This window comes from Muscardinus avellanarius (assembly GCF_963383645.1).
Source record: "Muscardinus avellanarius genome assembly, chromosome: 15".
NCBI classification, from domain to species: Eukaryota; Metazoa; Chordata; class Mammalia; order Rodentia; family Gliridae; genus Muscardinus; species Muscardinus avellanarius.
Window position 1 is genome coordinate 67,492,706 of NC_137801.1, and position 21,453 is coordinate 67,514,158.

Below are 21,453 nucleotides of genomic sequence, written 5' to 3' on the forward strand. Positions count from 1 at the left end.
GCCACTGTTACTATTATGATGGTTATTTGCCAGTCTGACCCTCAGAGGGGACGTGGAGTTTCCAGTAAGCAATGAGAACTGGGAGGTATAGGGGTTCACCCAGGGCTCCCCAGGGCCTTCCCTGTTCTCCAGTGACCGGTAGTAAAGACAAATAATCACTGCATCTTCTACAGAAAGGGCTTAAGGGCCAGAGCCTTTGGGCACGGAGCTGAGAGTGCAGGATTCGTGGGGTGGGCACCAAGCGTCCCCATCTGCTTCCACCAACCAGCCCTGAACCAGTCCTGTAGGACTTCAGCCCTGAGCTTTCTTCCCCTGCCGGGGGTCACTGCTCAACCCTGTCTATGAGCGCTCTCATGTACTAGGCCGGCCAACCTCCCGTGGCGCCCCTCCAGCCCTAAGCCCCTGCACTGTCCAGGTCCCTGAGCTCAGGCTGCGATTCCTGACGCTCACAGCACTGCGTGAGCCAGCCCTGCTGCTGTGCCTCGCCGGCACCATCCCCTTCGCCTGCCCACCACCTCCCTGCATGGGGCCACCCTTGCTTCCTACCTCTCTGTCCCCTGTGCTCTGGGACGCCCAGCCCGCCTCCCCTGGCTCTCTGTCCTATGAGTCAGCCCTATGACTATGAATTGGTAGCCCTCCTGGGTCCCACTGGACCCCAGGTCGGCTTCACCAAGATTCTGACTGTATCACAGGGTGCTCTTAGCCTCCCCTATCAGCATCCTGAAGGCCCACCAGCTTGCCCGGCCCCTGCAAAGTGCCTGGCACACAACGAACCCCTGCAGGGAGTCAGTGGGCGCCTCCACCCTCTGGCCCTCGAGGAGCCAGTGAGGACCGTCCACAGAAGCGCCTCACACAAACCCAGAACGAAAACATCATGAGGACTGCGAGAGGCTTCCTTTGTTAAAAGACAGCAAACTGTTAGATTTCAAAAATAACTTGAGACGGGATTTCTTTTTTATTCTCAAGCAAGAAATCAGACACTGCCAAAGTTATTTAGGAGGTTCACTGAGAAGCTTCTAACCCTAGTGGTCCTGGATCCAGCCTGAGACTTTATTTGAGGGGAGTGCAAATTGGGGGGCCTGGGCTTGGGGGGCCTGCTGGCCAAGGCCAGGGGCTCTTTTAGGAAGGAGAGAAGGCTCTCCAGGGTCCATACAGGAGGCCAGACTCCAAGGCTGGCCTCCACCCCAGCTCAGCTTCAATCCCTGGGACGGCTCTCAGCCTGTCAGCCCCCATCCAGGCTGCCTGCTTGTAGGGACTCGTTTTAATTAATGCCAGGGCTGGGCCAACCACTGGGGCCCTGACACTTGTTTGCAGGTCATCTCCTCCTAACAGGCTCACCCTGGGAGGGGATTTGTCACTAATTGAAGCAGAGATCAGTTAATGAGGCCGTGGGGCCTGGGGTTCCAGAGAACAAGAGAAAGGAAAATAAAATAGGGCCTCTTTCTTTGGAGGTTTTGTGATTTACACACACAAAAGGAAAGCAAGCAAGCTGCAGATTTTCCAAGTCAGAAACTCCGCTCCATCTGCCGAAGTCAGCCCCTCGCTGGGTGAAGACGGCAGGCGGAGGGCCGCTGCGGACGGGAGGGGAGCAGGGCCTCCCGAGGCCAGCGATCAATCAGCGGCCTAATTAATAGGTTTTTATGGAGCAGTGCTCTGTGCTCCCCTCTGCGGGGGAGGAGGCACAGTGCCTGTCCCTGGTTAACTTGTAATCCAGCTGGGGGACAAGGTTCAGACCACGGGACAATGAGGGGGCATAATTGGAGTGTGGGAAGGACGGGACTTGGGTGGGGAGAGAGTAGGATGGCTGGAGTGGTCATGGGAAGGCTCCTCGGGGGCTCCAAGTCCAGGTAAGGGGGAGGAGGGAGGGGAGAGAGGGTCCCCAACATTGGACAGCCCAGGATGAGGACCCTAAGCTCCACTGAGTGAGACCCCAGCTCTGGAAGCCCAGGCCCCAAGTCCCCCAGGAACTCTGCTGGGCCTAGTTTTCAAAACCCCATCCAGGAGTCTGGGCTAGGTTTGGCCCCAGAAAGGGCTTGGGATGGAATGACTGGTGGTCCTTTGGGTGGGACAATAAGAACTGGGGACACAGATCATCCAGAGCTTTCAGAGGAAGGCAAATTCCTATTCCTGGAGCCCAGGCATATCGGGTAAACCCGACCAGAACAATGATCCCCTGGCCTCAAGCCTTCCCCTAGGGCCACCCAGTTCCCTTCCCAGTGCGACTCCTCCTCAGAGCTCCTGCCCTCCTCAACCCTTCTCCAAGAAGGAAAGGGATTTTCAAGCTGCAAAGCTAGGCAGACCATTGGCTCCACTCCTCCCGAGGAGCAACGGGGGAGGGTGGGAATGAGCCCTTCCAAGTCTCAGGAGAGCCGCTGACCTCAGCCCAGCGAGCCCCAGAATCAGGGACTCCCGATTTGTTTGACTCCCGGAGGAAGGTGCAGGCTGGGTTGCAGGGCCACCGGGGCAGGGTTGGCAGTCCCCTGGGAAGCCATCTAAAGAGGCTTGGCAACGTGGTGGGAAGACATAAGGATTTAGGGAAGGGAAGAGATCCCGGGCATGAGACGGGACGCCCCACTTAACTGCCATTTGGAGATGACTTGGTCTGCGTGGGAGAAAAATAAGCGAGGCCATTTCAGGACAACCCCGAATCTCTATTTTAGAAGACCAGCGAGAATGATGGTGCAAGATACAATGGGTTATTCCATAGTCGCACACAATATTATGTTTCCTTAATGACACGGGAAAGACAAGGAAAGGAGGTTTTGCCAAAAGATTATTACATGTGACTTCTTTCATTGTATATGAATGTGTTTTGATTTGCATTTTCTAATTATTTTTTTCTTCCCAATTACAAGTATCTTTTCTGAAATGAATGTAAAGACAGCATTGGGAAGGGGTGCTTTGCCCTCTGGGGTAGGAGGCCTCCCCAGCGAGGATCTAGGGGGCAGGCACAGAGGGTGGGGGCAAGGGTGGGGCGCGTGTGGACACAGTCCTGGGAGCTCCATCCTCCGCACCGGCTCTGGTCCAGGCCCCTGGTTGTGTCGCCAGCCCTCCTCTCTCAACCAGGACTCAGGACCCATCTCCACTCACAGTGTCAATCTACAAACTCCTCTCATGAATAGCTGCTCCAAGTGAGCAGACTCGAAGTGAGCCCAGTGCCACTGTCTTGAGATTACAGGCCTTCGGGAGAGGCTGGACATATGACCACACAACCAAGGCCACCGAGAGGAAATGGCAGCACGCCAGGAACTCAGTAAAGGCCAAAGAGGAGCCGGCCTTCGGGTCAACCATGCACAGGCTGTGTGACTGAGCGTGATGACCAGCTGCTCCGGGTGTCCTACCCTCGCTGTACATGGGCTCCGCCTCCTCTCCAACCCGGGAGCCCCAAAACACTGCTCAGCCTAGAAAGCCCCCCTTACTGTCCCCACAGACCCTGGCCCACACCCTCGCCCACCCGGGCCCTCAGACAAGGTCCACAAAGGAGCAGGGCCATACTCACAGCAATGGAGACGGCGCTGATGACGGCTCCCAGGTAGCCCTGGATGAACTTGGAGGCCGGTGAAGGCTGGAACACAGAGGCAGAATTGCACACCACTGGGTGTCTGGGACTCCACACTCCACCCTGGCCTATAGCCCTGGCCAGCAAGAAGCATTCCTGCCCACCAGCAATACCCAGGCGGGTACCAAAGGGCCTGCCCAGGTCTACAAAACGTACAGGCAGACACTGCTGGCTGGAGGTAGAACAGCAAGGGCCAAAATGGATCACTTAGGGCTGGGCAGGCGGTCTCCAGGTGGGGAAGGCTAAATTTTGCAAGGGGAACCCAGTGCTGGAGAACATCTCAGTACACTGCAGTGTGCATGGCCACCGTGGTCTAGCGGACTCTCAGCCCAAGAGCAACTGGTTCTCCCCATCAATAATGACAGTTGCCCAATAACTCTAAGAAAAATAGATCCTGCTGGGTGTGGTGGCGCACGCTTGTAATCCCCGCGCTTGGGAGGCGGAGACAGGAGGATCGCGCAGGTTCGAAGCCACCCTCGCTGGCTTAAGAGACCCTGTTTCCAAATAAAAGTATAAAATCAGTCTTGGAGTGTAGCCCAGAGGTAGAAGGGTTTCCAGGAACACCAGTATCACCAAAAAAAAAAAAAAAAAAAAAAAAGAAAAGAAAAGAAAAATAGATCCCTATTTTTTAAATGATACTGGCGATTGAACCCAGAGATATTCTACCTCCAAGCCATACCCCAGCCCTTTTTCTTTCTTTCTTTTGAAACAGGGTCTCACTAGGTTGCTCAGAGTCTCACTAAGTTGCTGAGGCTGTCCTCAAACCTGTGATCCTCCTGTTTCAGCTTCCCAAGTACTGGGATTACAGGCGTGTGCCACCACACTCAGGTTAGATCCCAAGTTCTAACATAGGAAAGTAAGAAAAAGCTAAGAAACGTGTCGTGTCTTTCACTACGATCACAACTTTGGAGATACTTGGTTTAAGGTAAAAGGGAGCCAACTAGGTGGAGATGTATATGTGTAAAGCCTGTAAGAGAGGCTTGCTCTGAGGTCTAGCTAGGGTTGGGGGGAGTCCTTAGAGTCTCAGGCCCCTCAAGTCCCTACTTCCCAAGCCAGCTCCTAACTCCCCACCAACCTCTCCTCCAAGTTTAAAGAGCACTGAGGCCCTCCCCTCTGCAAACTGACAGCCTCTCAAGGAGACCTGGCTTCCTCCTCTCCTCCCTCTGCCTTTGGACTGATGGAGACGACCAGTATTGGTAGTCTTATCAGTGAAGTGGGGGCTCCGCAGCTTTTCCTAGAAAACAGAGGGCAGCCAGGCCCCCACTGTGAGCTTGTCCCAGAACTGCAGGGACTTCGGGGAGGAGGCACCAGTCCTCTTGGGCCCCCACCCTCAAGAACACCCCTCCAACTTTGTGGCTGGAGGCACCGAGGCAGCTTCCAGGTGGGCTTGGAGGAAGCTTCAGGGGAATTCAGTCCCCAAGGAGCTGAGACCATCCAGATCCAGTATCAGAGTATAAATCTTCCCAAGAAGAATTCTGAAGCCAGCAGAATACATCCCTTGCTCAGCCCCCATCACACTCTCTTTTATGGGGCTCCCTTGCTTTAGGCAACAGCCCCTCCCGATGGCGCTTGCCTTGGGGGACTCCTGCCTGCTCATGCCAAGAGCTGAACCTGCTCCCCAGCGGGCAGGTTAAATAGGGTAGAGAGCAATGCTGAACCCCAATGATGGCAGGGAGGACCACCAGCTCACCCCAGCCCGAGCCCACCACTGGGCGAGCACTCACCTTGGTAGCATTGCGGTTTGCATAGTTGACACAGGCATTGTGGCTCTGGTTCAGCCACTGAAAGGCAACAGGGAGAGGGGGAGTCAGGGATAGTGTGGTCACCTCCCTGGACAGTGTGGTCCTGGTCCTTGTGACCCCTGGAAGCCAGGCCTGGGCTTCTGGGGGTCGCAAACCCAGAAAGACACAAGACACTATGTCCCGCTCACAGATGGCTCCCTCCATCCCTCTGGTTAGCATAATCGACTATCCCAGCTTGCCCAGAACTGTGCTGGTTTTAGTGCCAGTAGTCCCGAGTCTCAGAAAAGACTCTCAGTGTGTGGCAAACCAGGATGTGGTTCTGCCCACCCTAAGGCAGAGACAGTCCCATCTCCTGGAATGATGGCATCCACTGCCCCCCAAAGAGCCCCGCTGCCGTTGCCACGTCATTCCTATTATAGTACTTGCCAGATGGAAGGCAGCACGATTGACAGCCCCTCTCTCAAGAATCCCCCAGTCCAAGCCAGGTGTAGTGGCCCGCCCTGCCATGCCAGTACTTGGGATGCTGAGACAGGAAGATCAAGGTTCATGGCCAGCCTCAGCAACTTAGGCCTTCTGCAATTTAGTGAGACCCTGTTTCAGAGTGAAAATAAAATAGGGCTGGGGGTATAGCGCGCTCTCTCTCTCTCTCTCTCTTTCTCTCTCTTTCACACACACACACACACACACGCACACGCACACACACACAATCTCCCAGCCCATTACTCTGCACTCTATCCAGCATCCAGGTGTGAAAGCCCTTTACTTTTGTTGTTGTTGTTGTTGTTTATTTTTGTGGTACTGGGCATTGAAGGCGGGGTTGCTCTACCGCTGAGCTACACCACCAACTCTTTTTATTTATTTTTATTTATTTATTTATTTATTTATTGGTGGTACTGGGGGTGGAACCCAGAGCCTTTCTACCTCCGGGCTATACTTCCCAGGCCTATTTTATATTTTATTTGGAAATGGGGTCTCACTAAGTTGCTGAGAGCCTCACTAAGTAGCTGAGGCTGGCTTTGAACCTGTGTGATTCTCCCGTCTCAGCCTCCGAAGCGTGGGGATTACAAGCATGTGCCACCACGCCCGGCTTCTCTTTTTGTTTTGTTTTGAGACAGGGTCTTACTAAGTTGCCCAGGCTGACCTCGAACCTGTGATCCTCTTGCCTCAGCCTCCCGCTGTTGGGATTCTAGGTATGCACTGCCACACCTAGCACCTTAGCAGTTTTGTTCAGGGAACAATCCCCAATGTTTCCCCGCATGGACAGGTTTTCCTTCCTTCTCTTTGTATGCCCAGATACACACAGAAGTATCCTCAGCTGTTTTAAGAGAGCCACAACCAGCCCAGGGGCAGGTACCAGGCTCTGTGATACACTTTGCTAACTGGGGATTAGGGTGGCATAAATATCCCTACAGACTGGGATGAGGCAGATGTCAAAATGTAGCCGTGGGCCTCGGGTCACTGGCCATGGGGCAAGCAGACAAGAAACAGAACGGACGGCCACCAACAAGCCATGTGTTCCAGCCCCCTTGTCACCTCCGTTCAGAGGTCAGAGTGACACAGAGTGGCCAGAGTCACGCTGAGTCCTGACCGGGGTCTGCTCATCTGGACAAGAGCCTGGGGTTCCCCCATGGTCTCTGGGGTGAGGTTTGGGGGAGGAGACGTGGAGAGGAAGCCCCTGAGGAGTACTTGTCTGGCCCTTCCTTCCAGAGCCCTCGGCTCGCAGACTCACCTGCCAGAAGACGGTGGACGCCAGGGTCTGGTTGGGCAGGAGAAGGCCCACGACCTGTGAGAACGAGAGACGGGGAAGCTGCAGAAGGCAAGAGAAACACAGAACACAAGCCCACGGCCGCGAGCAAGAGTGAGCCACCCTGCACGGGCGGATGGGCTTGGATGTGCACATACAAACTGATGCCTGCGGAAGGATGGTACACGACCAAAAAAATAAATAAATAAAAATAAATAAATAAATAAATATTTACATCAAGTTGAAGAGTTAATATAGCACAGATCACTATGTAAAGAAAAAAAGTCTGTGTGTGTTACTGAAGGTGGAACCCAGGGGATTTCCTACCTCGGGGCTATACTCCCAGACCTATTTTTTTATATTTTATTTGAAAACAGGGTCTCACTAAGTTGCTGAGAGCCTCACTAAGTAGCCAAGGCTGGCTTCGAATCTGAGCAATCCTCCTGTCTCAGCCTCCCAAGCGCTGGGATTATAAGCGTGCACCACCACACCCGGCTCTCTCTGTGTGTGTTTTACTGGGGATTGAACCCAGGGGCATTCTACCTCCAAACTGCATCCTCAACCCTATTTTATTTTTATTTTGAAACAGAGTCTCCCTAAGTTGATGAGAGTCACACGACTTGCTGAGGCTGTCCTCAGACCTGAGATCCTCCTGCCTCAGTCTCCTAAAGACTGGGATTACAGGCATGTGCTGCCACGCCTGGCTAAGTCTTATCTTATATAAGATTACACATACACACAAATATTTCTTTTCTTTTCTTTTTTTTTTTTTTGGTGGTACTGGGGTTCCTGGAAGCCCTTCTACTTCTGGGCTACACTCCCAGACCTATTTTATACTTTTTTATTTGGAAACAGGGTCTCTTAAACCAGCGTAGCTGGCTTCGAACCTGCGCGATCCTCCTGTCTCCGCCTCCCAAGCGCGGGGATTACAAGCGTGCACCACCACGCCCGGCTTACACACAAATATTTCTAAGCATGAAAAAATCTGTAGCACAGCATGACTATTAACTGTATTTCTCCAGAGGTCTGGTTACGGGTTACTTAACTTTCTCACCTTTTTTTCCTTCCTTCCTTCCTTCCTCCCTCCTTCCCTCCCTCCCCCTCTTTCTTTCTTTCTTTCTTTCTCTCTCTTTCTTTTTTCCTTTATTTCTCTCTTATACTGAGAATTTAACCCAAGGTCATTCTACCTCTGAGCTACACCTCTGGTCCTATTTTATTTCTTATTTTGAAAGAGATTCTCACTTAGCTGCAACACGCCTCACCAATTTGCTGAGGCTGGCTGAGAACCTGCAATCCTCCAGTCTCAGCCTCCCAAGTAACTGGGATTACAAGCATGTCCCACCACATCGGGATCTTTCTTTCTTTCTTTCTTTCTTTCTTTCTTTCTTTCTTTCTTTCTTTCTTTCTTGTACTTGGGATTGAACTCAGGGCATTGTGTATGCTAGGCAAGTGCTCTACCTCTGAACTACATCCTAAGCTCTTTTTATTCTATTTTGAGACACTATCTCACTAAATTGCCCAGGATCGCTTCAAACTTTTGATCTTCTTGTCTCAGCCTCCCAAATAGTAGGGATTACAGGCATGTGCCGCCACGCCCAGCTTTGTCTTCTTTTTAACAATGGATGCACATTATTTCCAAAATGGGAAGTGGAAGCCCTATAAAGCAAACAAGCACATAAAAGGAACGCCTTCGTATCCACTCGGATAACCTAAACATCTATCGTATAGTATTTTTGTGACGATGACTAAATAAAAATCATTTCAAAGGCCTCAAGTGATTTATAAATAAAATCGAGGGGAATTTGTTATCTCTGGATCTCCATGAAGCAAAAACTTACATCATGTTTAACCTACTGAATGGAAACAGATGAAGAATAACTTGTTAAATAAAGGAAGGAAGGAAGGAAGGAATGAACAGACACACGAGGCTAAGTGTGTTTGCGGAAGTGTAGATCCATTCCCAAAATCCAGGGAGCACCGGGGACCCAGCCTCTCTGACAGCTTTTTGTTGTTTATGTTTAACTGCCTGATCTTGACCCTGGTCACACCACAGACTTCAGGGTTCCATGTGTGTCCCTCAGTATTACCTTTGGAGTATTTGTGTGCAAAATAACATCTACCAAATACCACTGCATATGGGGAAAATGTGCACAACCATCCACATATTGACTTATTTATTATTCCTGTAGATAAAATGGCTCCTTGGCAAGAATTTCTGTAAGGGAAAAGTATAAACATTCAATACTATTGCAGTAAATCAAATTCTAGACATCCTCAGCAGCATTAGTAAATCATGTTTTAAACATTAAAATGTTTTAAAACAGCGAACACACACACATTTATATTTATTGGCCCATATCAGTTTGAATAAAATTATATAACATAAAGCCATTCCATAGCTCCAATGAGGCGTTATCATACGAGGTTTTTCTCCCAGAATAAGATCTCTATTTTCTTCTTCTTTGCAGAAGCAGCTTCAGAGCCTGGGCTGAAAGTCAGGGGACCCTGGTTTTCAGCCTCAGCTCATCCCTGTGGTCTCTGATAGAAGATGATTCCCTTTGGGGTACGAGCTTTCTAGCCTATAAAGGGAAGGGGTGACCTCAGTTTAAGATTCGATCATCAGGTTCCAAGTATAGGTTTGAAGTCAGCAGAGGCAATTCTGTTGTGTGTGGCTACACACTGAGGAGTCTCTTAGAGGGAGGAGAGGGAGCCGAGCAGGGAGAAGGGTGGGGTGAGCGTGCACATACGTGTGCACGAGTAGATGTCTGACTGCCTCCGAAGGCCTGGGACATTCACGCGGTTCATTGTTTGGAGCTCAGCATATCCTCCCCCCGTCTGTAGTTTACACACATGCTGTGCAGTGAGCTCCATCGTCTCCTCCCTGGAGTTCCCATTGCACCCTGAGCTGTGCCAGGGTCACAGGGAACATCATAAGAGCCAGCCTCGTGGGACTTACTCCTTTACCCAACACCTGTCCAGGACACCACATCTCATATCACAGGAAAAAAATTTTCTGATCTCAGGGTCAGAAATTGTACTTCTGAGCAACCGATTAGCACCTGTCTTGCGGACTGTGGGCCACTGAACTGTGCTTCTCTCTGGACCAACCATCCAGAAGCTTGGGTCAGCTCTCCACCACCGCCGCAGCTAAGGGTACCCAGGACGTCCCATGCACTCTGCCCACAGCTGCTCCTCACTCTTCATCTTGTCTTCCCTTCCCTAACCTTCCTGTGTCTCATTTTCATCTTCACTCAGTTGATCCATGGCATGCATATTTAAAAGTGATAGCAAATCTTGCCTAGAAGAGCCCCAGACTAAATTAGTCCCCGGGATATGTAAAACACACACACACACACACACACACACACACACACACACACACACACACACACTGCACATGGCTCTGTGACCAGTGAGCATTTTACCCTGTAGGACAACCCGAAACACCTACCCTAACGTGGGCCTGGTGTCTATGTCCGTAACTCTGTTAAAAACATCTCTTTGTGTTTTCTTAAATCTATTGATTGACTGACTGACTGATTGATTGATTTTGCCAAGCGTTTTCCCATATGTCACTTAGTATAATCTTCGTAATAATTCTAGGAATCAGACAAAACAGCGACTACCTTCCATATTTGGTAAATGGGGAAATTGAGCTATGGAGAAATTCCATGATCAGCCCAAGATTTTACAACAAACTAGAAAGAGTCAGACTTCCAGATCCCTGGTTTGGACACCTGCCACTCTGACTTTAGGGTGCTCCTTCTCCAGCTCATCCCGCTGGGCACAAAGAAAGAGGGATCCGGTCACCACTGCAGCCCATTTAAAGAGCATCTTCTATGTGCTGTGTTCTGTGCTACTCCCAGTGGGAAATCCTGGAGGAGAGGGACAGATGTTCCCTAGCCAAATAAACCAAAGACCAAACAAGGACGTGAATAAGAACATCCTCTAGAACACTGAGGCAGGGAAAATGGCAAGATGCTTCGAGGTTTGTGGGTGTGTGCCGAGTTGATTGGTTTTAGCGGGAGTTCTGGAAGCGCAGGCCAGCGTGCCCCGCTGAGCAAAGAGGTAGAACTGAGCTGAGGGGTGCGTGTGTACGTGTGTGAGCCTGAGACACAGGAGCAGGGACGGCGGGGACCGCCGAGCTATTGGTCTGACGGAGGAGGAGGTCTGGGGGGTCAGCAGAGGCAGTTGGGAGAGAGTGAGGTTAGGGTACAGCAAACACCAAACCGCATTGGCCAAGTGAGCCCTGGAGAGCCTGTGGGGCTGAGGCAGGGGCGCAGGGAGCCTGCCCTCCGGGTCCTGACAGCCCGGCGGCGGGGACCAGCAGCGCGCCGCCAGCTCCATTCCCTATTAGGCAGAGCGCAGCACCATCTGCACAATCCCGGGAGCAAGAGTAGATATTTTATAACTTCCTTTTTTCTTTTTAAGTCTACATTAAAAATAAATGTTCCCTTCAGCTCTCAGATGTATATCTCTGCTGCAACCTGCCCACATTCTCTCCCGCTGCCCTTTCCAGAACATGGCAGGGGAAAGGAAGAAAGAGAGGGATAGAGAGGGGGAGCCAGTCCACCGGGCTGCAATGCCAGTGGATGGCACCTCTTCCAAGAGGGAAACGCTGGCTGCAGGCGTGGCCGCGCAGACGGTGGCGAGAGCCCAGAACGCGCCGGTACCAAGGGAAGTGGAAGGAGAGGGAAACGGGAGCCAACAGCTAGGATTTCTACCCAGCCTCCACCCCATCCCGCTGCAGGACCTTGGCCAAATCGCACATCCTATCTGTTCCCATTTATAGTTCATACCATGGCTGGAGTCCTCCCCATAGCTCCAGCCCCCTGGAGGTGGCTGTCCTCCCTGCACATCTGTGCCTTTGCTGTCCCCTTCCCCTCGGGGGTGTCCAGCTGTGGACCCTCGCAATTAACACTCAGGATGTGGCCGTCGAATGCTGGTGCGGTGCTGACCACATGCACCTCTTTGTGCCTATCTGTGAAATGAGGGGCAGTCCTGGCACCTTCTAGGACAGGCAGGAGAGGAGGGAACAGAGGCAGAATGTGGCTCCGTGCCTGGGAGCCTGTGCGCAGGGATGTCAGTCGTGAGTGCCATCCCCCGCCTGGGTCTGCTTCTTTTCCAGCTTTTGCTGGTCCTTCCTTTCTTGAAAACCCACACTCTAGCCAGGCAAAGGGGCACATGCTTATAATCCCAGTACTTGAACGCTGAGAAAGGAGGATCACAGGTTTGAGGACAGCCTCAGCAAGAAGTAAGGCTATTGATAACCTAGCAGAGATCTTGTTTCAAGACAAAAAATAAAATAGGGCTAGTGCTGTAGCTCAGAGGTAGAATGCTCCTGGTTCAATCCCCAGTACCACAAAAAGAGAAGAAAAGAAAGAAACCCACAGCCTGTATTACACAATTAATTATCACCTTCTAATACAAGTCTTATGTCTCAAAGGTTAATGAGCTCCCAGAGGTAGAACAAGGCCTGATGTCCCCCAAGCATGTGGCACAAGATAGGGCCCTCACTCCAGGCGGGAGAACACTGCTAATTTATTATTAAGAACATCAAGCTGGTTGTGGAGGTGAACACTTGTAATCCTAGTACACTTGGATTATACTTGAGAGGCTGAGATAGGAGGATCACAGGTTCATGGCTAGCCTCAGCAACACAAGGGCCTCTGCAACTTAATGAGACCCTGTTTCAAGATAAACAATAAAATAGGACTGGAGAGAGCCGGGTGTGGTGGTGCACGCTTGTAATCCCAGCATTTGGGAGGCTGAGACTGGAGGACCGCAGTTCGCAGACAGCCTCAGCTACTTAGTGAGGCCCTCTGCAAATTAGCGAGACCTTGTTTCAAAATAAAGAATGAAAAATAGGGCAGGGGATGTGGCTCGGAGGTCAAATGCTCTTGGGTTCCATCCCCAGACCTGCAAAAAAAAAAAAAAAAGGACTGGAGGTGTATCTCAGAGGTTCAATCCCCAGTACCACACACACATACAAAATAAAGAACATCAAATACAGCAGGGGAGTGGTGGCACTGCCTGTAATCCCAATACCTGGGAGGCTGATATAGGAGGATCGCAGGTTTGAAGCCAGTCTCAGCAACTTAGTGAAGTTGTCATGAACTTAGCAAGATCCTCTTCCCAAATAATAAAATAAAATAAGGCTTAGAAGTAGAACACCCCTGGGTTCAATTCCCAGTATCACACACACAAATAAAAATAAATAAATAAATAAATAATAACAAAACAAGGGCTGAGGGTATAGCTCAGAGGTAGAATGCCCTTGCTTGAGTTCAATCTCCAATTTTAAAAAATTTAAATTAAAAAAAAAAAAAGCATGTGAGCCGGGCGTGGTGGCGCATGCTTGTAATCCCAGCATTCGGGAGGCTGAGACTGGAGGATCATGGTTCACGGACAGCCTTAGCTACTTAGTGAGGTCTTCTGTAACTTAGTGAGACCCTGTTTCAAAATAAAGAATAAAAAATAGGGCAAGGAGTATATCTCAGAGGTTGAATGTACCTGGGTCCAGACGACCCCCCCCCCAAAAAAAAAAGCATAAAATATTTCTTGGCCAAGGAAAATTCTCTGCGGGACCATGACCAAGACTGTGATGTCCATCTCTTCCTGGCTCCTGTCATTAGTCTAGTTGTGTGGGGGCATTGGCCCTCAGGGAGGGGTAGATTAAATTTTGGTTACTGCTCCTTCTGTTACCCACATCTTTGCCCCGGCCACAGCCTCCCTATGAGAGGAGGGAATCCCCATGGTGGCTCTGCATGGCCTTCTGACTTTCTTTGGCCAGTGGCATGTGAGAAGAAGGGAAAAGTCCTGATGAGGAGACATCCCTGCCTGGTCTTCAGGTCCAGGGAGGCGGAAAGATGGAAGGACCAGTGAGCAGCTGAGTCTGCTGCCCCCAGCCGACCCACAGATGGGCAGAGAGGAGCAGAAACACCTCCACTGAGCCTCGTCTAGGGCAGGTGGACCCCAGCAACCGTGGGCCATAGTGCTTACGATGCCCTGGGAGCATCTTGGCTGCTTGGTCCACCGATTCAGGAGTACCACGCACAGAATGACGCTGCTATCTTTCTTGGTTCAAAATTCTATACCACGATGAATGCATATTGCATTTTGTCCTTGCTTGGGCTGTTGGTTCCTAAGTATTCCTGCTCATCGCCCCACCCACCAGGGCCACAAGCACACCCTGGGGCCGCCTGGGCCACTGCGTCCAGGAGCACAGTCTCAAGGCAGAGTAAGGAAAGGGGCCAACGTTTCCCATCTGGGAACTACCTTATAAGAAAACCAATCTTCACTCCAGGCCTCCTTCAGAGCGTCCTAGAGGCTGTGGACAGATGAGATCTCAGTCTAGGAGAGCGGCATCCCACAGATATCCCAGCCTGCTCATCTAGGAGCATGACAGGAGCCCCCCCAAGACACGGGCCGGGGGAGCAAGGTCACAATTCTGTGCGCCTAGATATCTGTCTTCAGGGAGCAGCACCGCCCCTTGGCCACCTCCCCTGCAAAACAGACTCCAGCAAGTGACACGAAGATGGTTTAAGGTGCAGGAGATCTGGAAACAGTGTGTATGGAAACAGCTGGCAGGGAAGCTTTTGCCAGAGGAAGGCTGCAGGGTGCAGAATGATCTGCCTCTCACCCCTCACCCCATCTCCGCTGGTCTAATTTCTCCTTCCTTGGCCTTCGGTTTCACTTAGTTGCTCCCTCTAGGAAGCTGTTGCCCGCCCTCAAGACAGGTCAGCAATTCACTTTAGAGTCTGTATTCCTCCATCAGCTGGGGTGGGGGGTGGCACGGGGCAACAAGACCAGGTGATTTCACAGCGCAGCCCCAAAGCCCTCACTGATAGAGCATCGGCCTTTCCACACTGTACCATTTCTCCCACCTCCCATGAGTCCCAAACATTTCTTTTACTTATTTATATTTATTTATTTATTTATTTTGGACTGGGGGTTAGACCCAGGGGCATTCAACCTCCAAGCTACAAACCCAGCCCATTTTATATTTTTATTTTGAACCAAAGTCTTGCTAAATTACCACATGCTGGCCTCACCCCTGTTATCTTTCTGTCTCCCAAGTACTGGGATTACAGGCGTGAGCCCCAGGCTTGACCCAAACATTCCTTTCGATAGACCCACCATGGGCCCCGGTACCCAACAATTTGCCAGGTTTTTTTTCCCCCCTTCTACTCTGTCTCCATCTTCTGATGTATATGGCTAATGATGGAAAGTAATGCTTCAGTATCTTAGCGTACTGCTATTTAAAAGATGCCAACCAGCTCAAGAAAATGCCTTTTGTCAAATGAGCATTTATCCCTGACGGGTGGATTCTAGCTTACCTGAACTGACACTGTCGCATGGGATGAACTGGGCCCAAATGGCTGGTGTCCAGTCACACCAGAGGTGGAGGGAACTGGGATTCAGATTGGAATGTGTGAAGAGCAGAGTCGGGGATGAGGATGGTTGGGAAATGTCAGGAAGGCTCTGGGACATGGCCAAGTCCCGACATAAAGCAAACCCTCCGTGATCCACCCCTGCTGGCCCCCACCTCCTGGAGAGGAAGTGGCCCACACCCACACCTTTGGACACTAAGGTTTCTCTGCCCGCAGGATCATCTGCAGTGTTACAGTAAAGGGGTTCACAGCACAGAATCCAAGCTCTTTTGTTTTGTTTTTGTGGTACTGGGTGTTGAATTCAGGAATGTTTTACTTCTAAGCTACATCCCCAGCCCTTTTTTTTGGGGGGGGGGTGAGGAACAAGTTCTCACAAAGTTGCTAAGCCTGGCCTTGAGACTGCAAACCTCCCGAAATAGCCTCCCAAATACCGGGATTACAGATGTGACCACTAGGCCTGGCAGTCCAAGCTCTTAATGTCCCAAGGAGGACAGGGTCTGACCTGGCCTTCGCCCAGGGACACTAGAACCCTGACCAGGTGCTCACGGTCTGTCTCCTCAGCCTCCCTAGATGGATGTGGGCCTCTTGGTCCCCTCATTTTGGGAGTTCCGGAGGTGATGGGGGAGAGCAGCAGAGCTGTGGGAAGCTCATGGCCCAGGAGGGAGGTCCAGATGCTCGGGGAGAGTTTGAGGCCCAGGAGGGAGGCCCGTTCCTGGCATCTGAGGCATTAAGGTGGCCACAGGTTCGGGACACAGGTGGGGAAATGGCGAAGGGGCAGCCAAGGTGGCCCTGCCTCTTCCCAGCCACATGCATGGAAGGGACGGTGCCACACACCTCCTAGAGGAAATCTGGGGACAGACAGACTGGTGAGACGAAGTGGCCTCACTGGGGAGGCTGCTCTGGGAAGATCGCTACAGAAAGGGCGCTACGGACCGCGGCGGCCTCAGGAGCAGCCCCTCGCAGCGGCTTAGCCGCCGTGCTGATGTATAAATTGGGATCTTTTCGCCACACACCAAAGGGGGAAAAGTTCCCATCTTTAAATGTTAAGCTTAAAATAAGACACTACATGGGTGCCAGTGGATCTGTGAAATCTGCTGACTAAACTGGCATCAGCCCCTGGGAGGAAACCAGCTCGTTTCTCCCGCGCTTTGGGGGGCGGGGATTACGCCGGGGCAGAGGGGAGCAGCACAGGGGTCCAGCCGGGACGGTCGCCTGGCCAGGAGGCAGCCTGGCGTTGCTTCCAGGAGCTCTCCAGTCGAGGCACTGCCAGCCCTCCTCGCCCTTCCCTCCTCGCTCGGGGCCCAGCTCCTAGCACATTCGCCGGCACCCTCGTTTCTATTTTGGTAAGTATCTTAGTGGCTTCTGCGTGCGTACATCTCTTACCCATTTTATCTGACCAGGAGCTTCCCTAAGGTGTGGACGGGAGCCTTTGCTCTCCAGGCCAGGCGTCTGCTGAGATGTTCAGCGCTCTCAGGCGATGGCAAGGCCTTGGAGGGGCTGATGTGGCCGTGGGGCACCAGGCCTTAGGTACAGGTGCGGAGCAGCTGCCCTGAGTCTTCCACACAAGGCCAGGTGGGGGCCTGGCAGTGGCAGGAAGAAAACCAAGAGCGGGGCCGGTGAGTTGGTATGTTGCTTGTCTGTGTCAAAGCGCCATGAGGGAGGGCCACAGATTCTCCATATCCACTGGCTCCTCTGGGGCAAGCCTCTGGCCCTGCTGTTCTGAATCTCTGCAGACTTGGGGCTGGGAAGTAGGGGGCAGACAAGCCTGCCCTTTGGGCTCTGGCTGCCAGGAGGCCTGCTGGGAGGAGCCAGGTCATGCTGCCTGTCTTGCCTCAATCACCCTGGATCAGAGGCTGGGCATCCTGCACTTACCGGAGCACATCTATTTACAGGGGTGTGTCTCTCCAGGCTGAGAGGGGGCTGGTCCTCATGGGACACACACAGCATCTGCTCCAGCCAGGGACCCCTGAGTGGCATCTCAGTTTCCCGGATGCCCCGGGACTATAGTGACCTTGCAGAGACTGTTCATCTTGGGTAGGATAAGGAGGAAGTAGCCAAGTAGGTGACCCTTGGTACCACTGTGGAACTAAACACAGTGCTGCACCCCTTGACTGAGCCGGCCTAGCCTAGTTGATGACAGCCGCGAACTATGCAAGAGTCTACCCGGCCTCTTAGAGGGCAGAGGGCCCCATCTGCACCTTTGCCAGCTTAAATGCCCAGGTCTCTGGTAAAGAGATGATTTTGCCAAATGATAAATCTTTTTTTAACCCCAAGTGTTGACGAGATATTTGTAAAAAATTATTATGGCAGATTGTTGTTTGCCTATCTGTTAACCATTCTTCCCTTCTCTCTCACTAATAAAATCCCTTAAGCTGTGTGTGATGGTGCACACCTGTAATCCAAGTACTTGGGAGGCTAAGATAAGAGGATTGCAGGTTCGAGGAAAGCCTCAGCAACTTAGTGAGACCCTGTTTCAAACTAAAAATGAAAAAGGGCTGAGTGTATAGCTGAGAGGTAGAACACCCCTGGGTTCAATACCCAGTTCCAAAAGAAATCTCTATATTTTGAATGGTCAACTGTGTACCAGCTAAATTCTAATGCATGAAATCTAAATAGAACTACTGTGTGGGACTCCTGAGAAGATTCCTTAAAGAGATCTGACTTAGTTGGGAGATAAATCCTTGTATTTCTCTTGTCTTTATCCTCCCTGGAGTGTGACTGTTAGGGCTGGAACTCCAGCGCCTATACTGGTTTATGAGATGAGTTTTACAATAAAAGCCAGCATCGAAAATGGATTCCGTAGAAAAACGAAGACTGTGTTCCTGATGGCATTGTGGGGTTCTGCCTACCTCTAAAAGTCCTTGGCGTGAGATAGAAATAAACTACTTTAAGTGTATGCCATTTTCAATATGATCCACGTAAAAATTTAAAAAATTTTAAAATTAAAAAAAGAAATAAACTACTTTATTTATGATACTACTATTATTTTGGACTTTCTGTGGTATGCAGATAATCCTCTTCCTGATATAATCACATACTATGCTACAAAGAAAATCACAATAAATCCCAGATAGCAGAATTATAGAGGCTATACTCTCTGAAAACTAGATAAGCTATAAAATAATCAAAAGGATATATATATATATATATACACACACACACACATATATATATATGTAATACGTGGTATGAGATGTATATGTATGTATATATTGTTATTTTCTGAATAAGTTTGAAATTATAGTTTTGAACCCTCTAGTCAATTAGTCAGAAAAATTTTAAATTCTAAGTAACTGGGCTTTTAATACACATATATATGCACACATACATATATATGAAAACAGAGATAGCCATGTATTAGATATATTTGGAGGCAAACTCTAGCACTAAATACTTATTAGACGGAAAGAATGAGAACAAATAAACTACATATTCAAGGCAAAAAGAAAGAAAACCAACCGCAAACAAATCAAAGAAACTGAAAAAGGATATTATAATACAAAAGCAGAAATGCAGAAATTAGGAAATAAAAGAGGAGTTGGGTGTGGTGGTGCACACCTGTAATTCCAGTGCTTGGGAGGCCGAGACAAAAGGACCCCAAGTTCAAGGCCAGCCTCAGCAACTTAGTGAGCCCCTGTTTCAAAATAAAAAGGGTTGGAAGTATAGCTCAAAGGTAGTATGCCCGCCCCTGGATTCAATCCCCAAATCAAGATGAAGGAGAAGGAAGGGGTGAGGAATAAAAGACTTGATAAATCCACCCAAGAGCTGATTTTAGACAGGGATAAACTCAAAACAAAGAAAAGATCATTAGATTGAAAAATATCAACATTTCAAACTTTACTGTAATAAAGACACCAGAGAGTAAAGGCAAAACAGCTAGAAAAGATATTTGTAATGTACATAAGTCAAAGGATTAATATACAAGAAATAAAAAGGAGCTGGGCGTGGTGGCGCACACTTGTAATCTCAGCATTCGGGAGGCTGAGACCAAAGGATCACGGTTCGCGGACAGCCTCAGGTACTTAGTGAGGCCCTCCATAACTTATATATAGAACTACTTTTTATTCTTTCAAAATAAAGAATAAAAAAAAGGGCAGGGTGTGTATCTTGGAGGTTGAATGCCCCTGGGTTCCATCCCCAGACCCAGAAAGAAAGAAAGAAAGAAAGAAAGAGAAGGAAAGAAAGAAAGAAAGAGAAGGAAAGGAAGAAAAGAAGGAAAGGAAGGAAGAAAGAAAAGGGCCACCTACAAATAAACTAGAAAAATATAGCCCAGGAAAAACTGGACAAAAGGGATGAACAGGTAATTCAGAGAAGAAATGGCGAATAAATAAATGGGTAAAAAACAATCTTTTCAGTGTTCAGGGAAATAAAAATTTAAAGTATAATAAGAAACTACCCTCTCCCAAACTCTGGCAAAAACATGGACAAGATGAATATCGGCATTACAGAGGCGTAGGAATATACCCCTGTTGAGGGGAAGTTCAGCAGTGTCTGTTAAAAAAAAAAAAATCAATGTGCACAGCCTTTCATGAAGCAAATTCACTTTCTGGAAAGTATCCTGGAGAAATCTTCATACTGTGCAGAAAGAGCTTCAAATAATCAGAAACAACCTAACACTACCCAGCTACACCCTCAAATCCATTTTTTTAGGCAGGGTCTTGCTTGGGTGCTCAGGCCAGTCTGGAACTCCTGAGCTCAAGTGATTTCCCTACTTCAGCCTCCAGAGTATTATGACTACGGGTCTAAACCACCGTACCCAACTCTGAAAAACAAAACATGCCTCGGAAAAAAACCCTAGAAGCACACACGAGACATCTAAAAGAGGTTACTTCTGGACACAGATATGGGGCTGAGGGTCATCAGGAGTTTTACTTTTGTTTGAATTCTGAGCTAGGAGGGCATTCATGTATTACTCATCTAACTTTTAATATATTCTTTATAAAAGAAATTCTTGGCGGCATATTTTTAAATCTCAAAGAACATATTCATGTATTACTTGTATAATTTTACAAAATATACAGAGAAGTTTTTTTTTTAATTCTAGATATTTTGGAACTCTAAAGATAAGAGAAAATTTTTCAGATAATTCTAAGGAAAGGGGGGAAGTGAAGTTTATATATAAAGGAAAATAGCCTAAGGCCAACTATTATTCATGTATGAAAGGGAAAAAGAGACATTTCCAGATACACAGGATGAAAAGAGTGGACTGTCCACACATCCTGAATGTTATTTGTGTTAACCGAAAACAAAACATACAAAGCCTAAGTAAGTGTGAAGCTAAATACAGTTGTTAATAAGGGCTTCATAAATCTGATTGGATTCTGAATTATTTCCAAAACTTTGGCAGGTGTATAGAGATAAAATGGTAAATAAAGAACAGAGTAAAATGGTATATAAAAGTATTTTCCTGTGTGAGTAGAGTTGGGGAAATAATAGTTATTATTTGATTCTTGATATTTATAACCTTGATGTTCATATGTATATACATATATATATATATATATATACATACATATAGCTACTTCTTTCTACTATAAAATAATAGATAATTGGTAAGTGGAGAGAATTAGGATGCTCCTCTTCCAAACTACGTAAGAAACTAAAAGAACCAAGAAAAACTATCACTGTAGCATAAATCCAGAATAGAAATAGAAATAACAACAAAACTTAATGAATAGGCCAGAGAAGAAATATAATGGCTGGGATACATGGTCGTAGAAATCAGTGGCAGAATAAATATGAATAAACCCCATTTAGTACTAAAATTAAAGATGTTTCTCAAATTGGGTTAAAAAAAAAGTAAAATTCATCTAAATTTCATCTAAAAGAGACCAAAATACAACATGACACAGAACTTAAATGACCTTAACGTAAAGGTGTAGGCGTGGATAAACAAGGCGAATCGATCCGGCAAAATAGAACTAAAATATTAATTTGAGAAACAGAATGAATTCAAGGGGAAAATATTCAATAAAACAAAGACGTTTCATGGGCACATATGAGAAAGATAACATC

General features: G+C 48.9%; 1 protein-coding gene across 6 annotated transcripts in view; it reads right to left on the reverse strand.

Moving 5' to 3' along the window:
* The window catches only part of SFXN5 (sideroflexin 5), a gene marked incomplete at both ends in the record, with an annotated part of 122,007 nt that overhangs the window by 49,643 nt on the left and 50,911 nt on the right, over positions 1-21,453 (reverse strand). For 5 of the 6 annotated variants that reach the window (XM_080711008.1, XM_080711011.1, XM_080711010.1 and 2 more), the window contains 3 exons: positions 3,500-3,565; positions 5,284-5,340; positions 7,031-7,084. In XM_080711008.1, coding sequence (XP_080567134.1) covers positions 3,500-3,565; positions 5,284-5,340; positions 7,031-7,084 — 177 coding nt within the window. Of the gene's footprint in view, positions 1-3,499; positions 3,566-5,283; positions 5,341-7,030; positions 7,085-21,453 lie in introns of those variants that run through there. The other variant, XM_080711012.1, reaches the window with a different exon arrangement.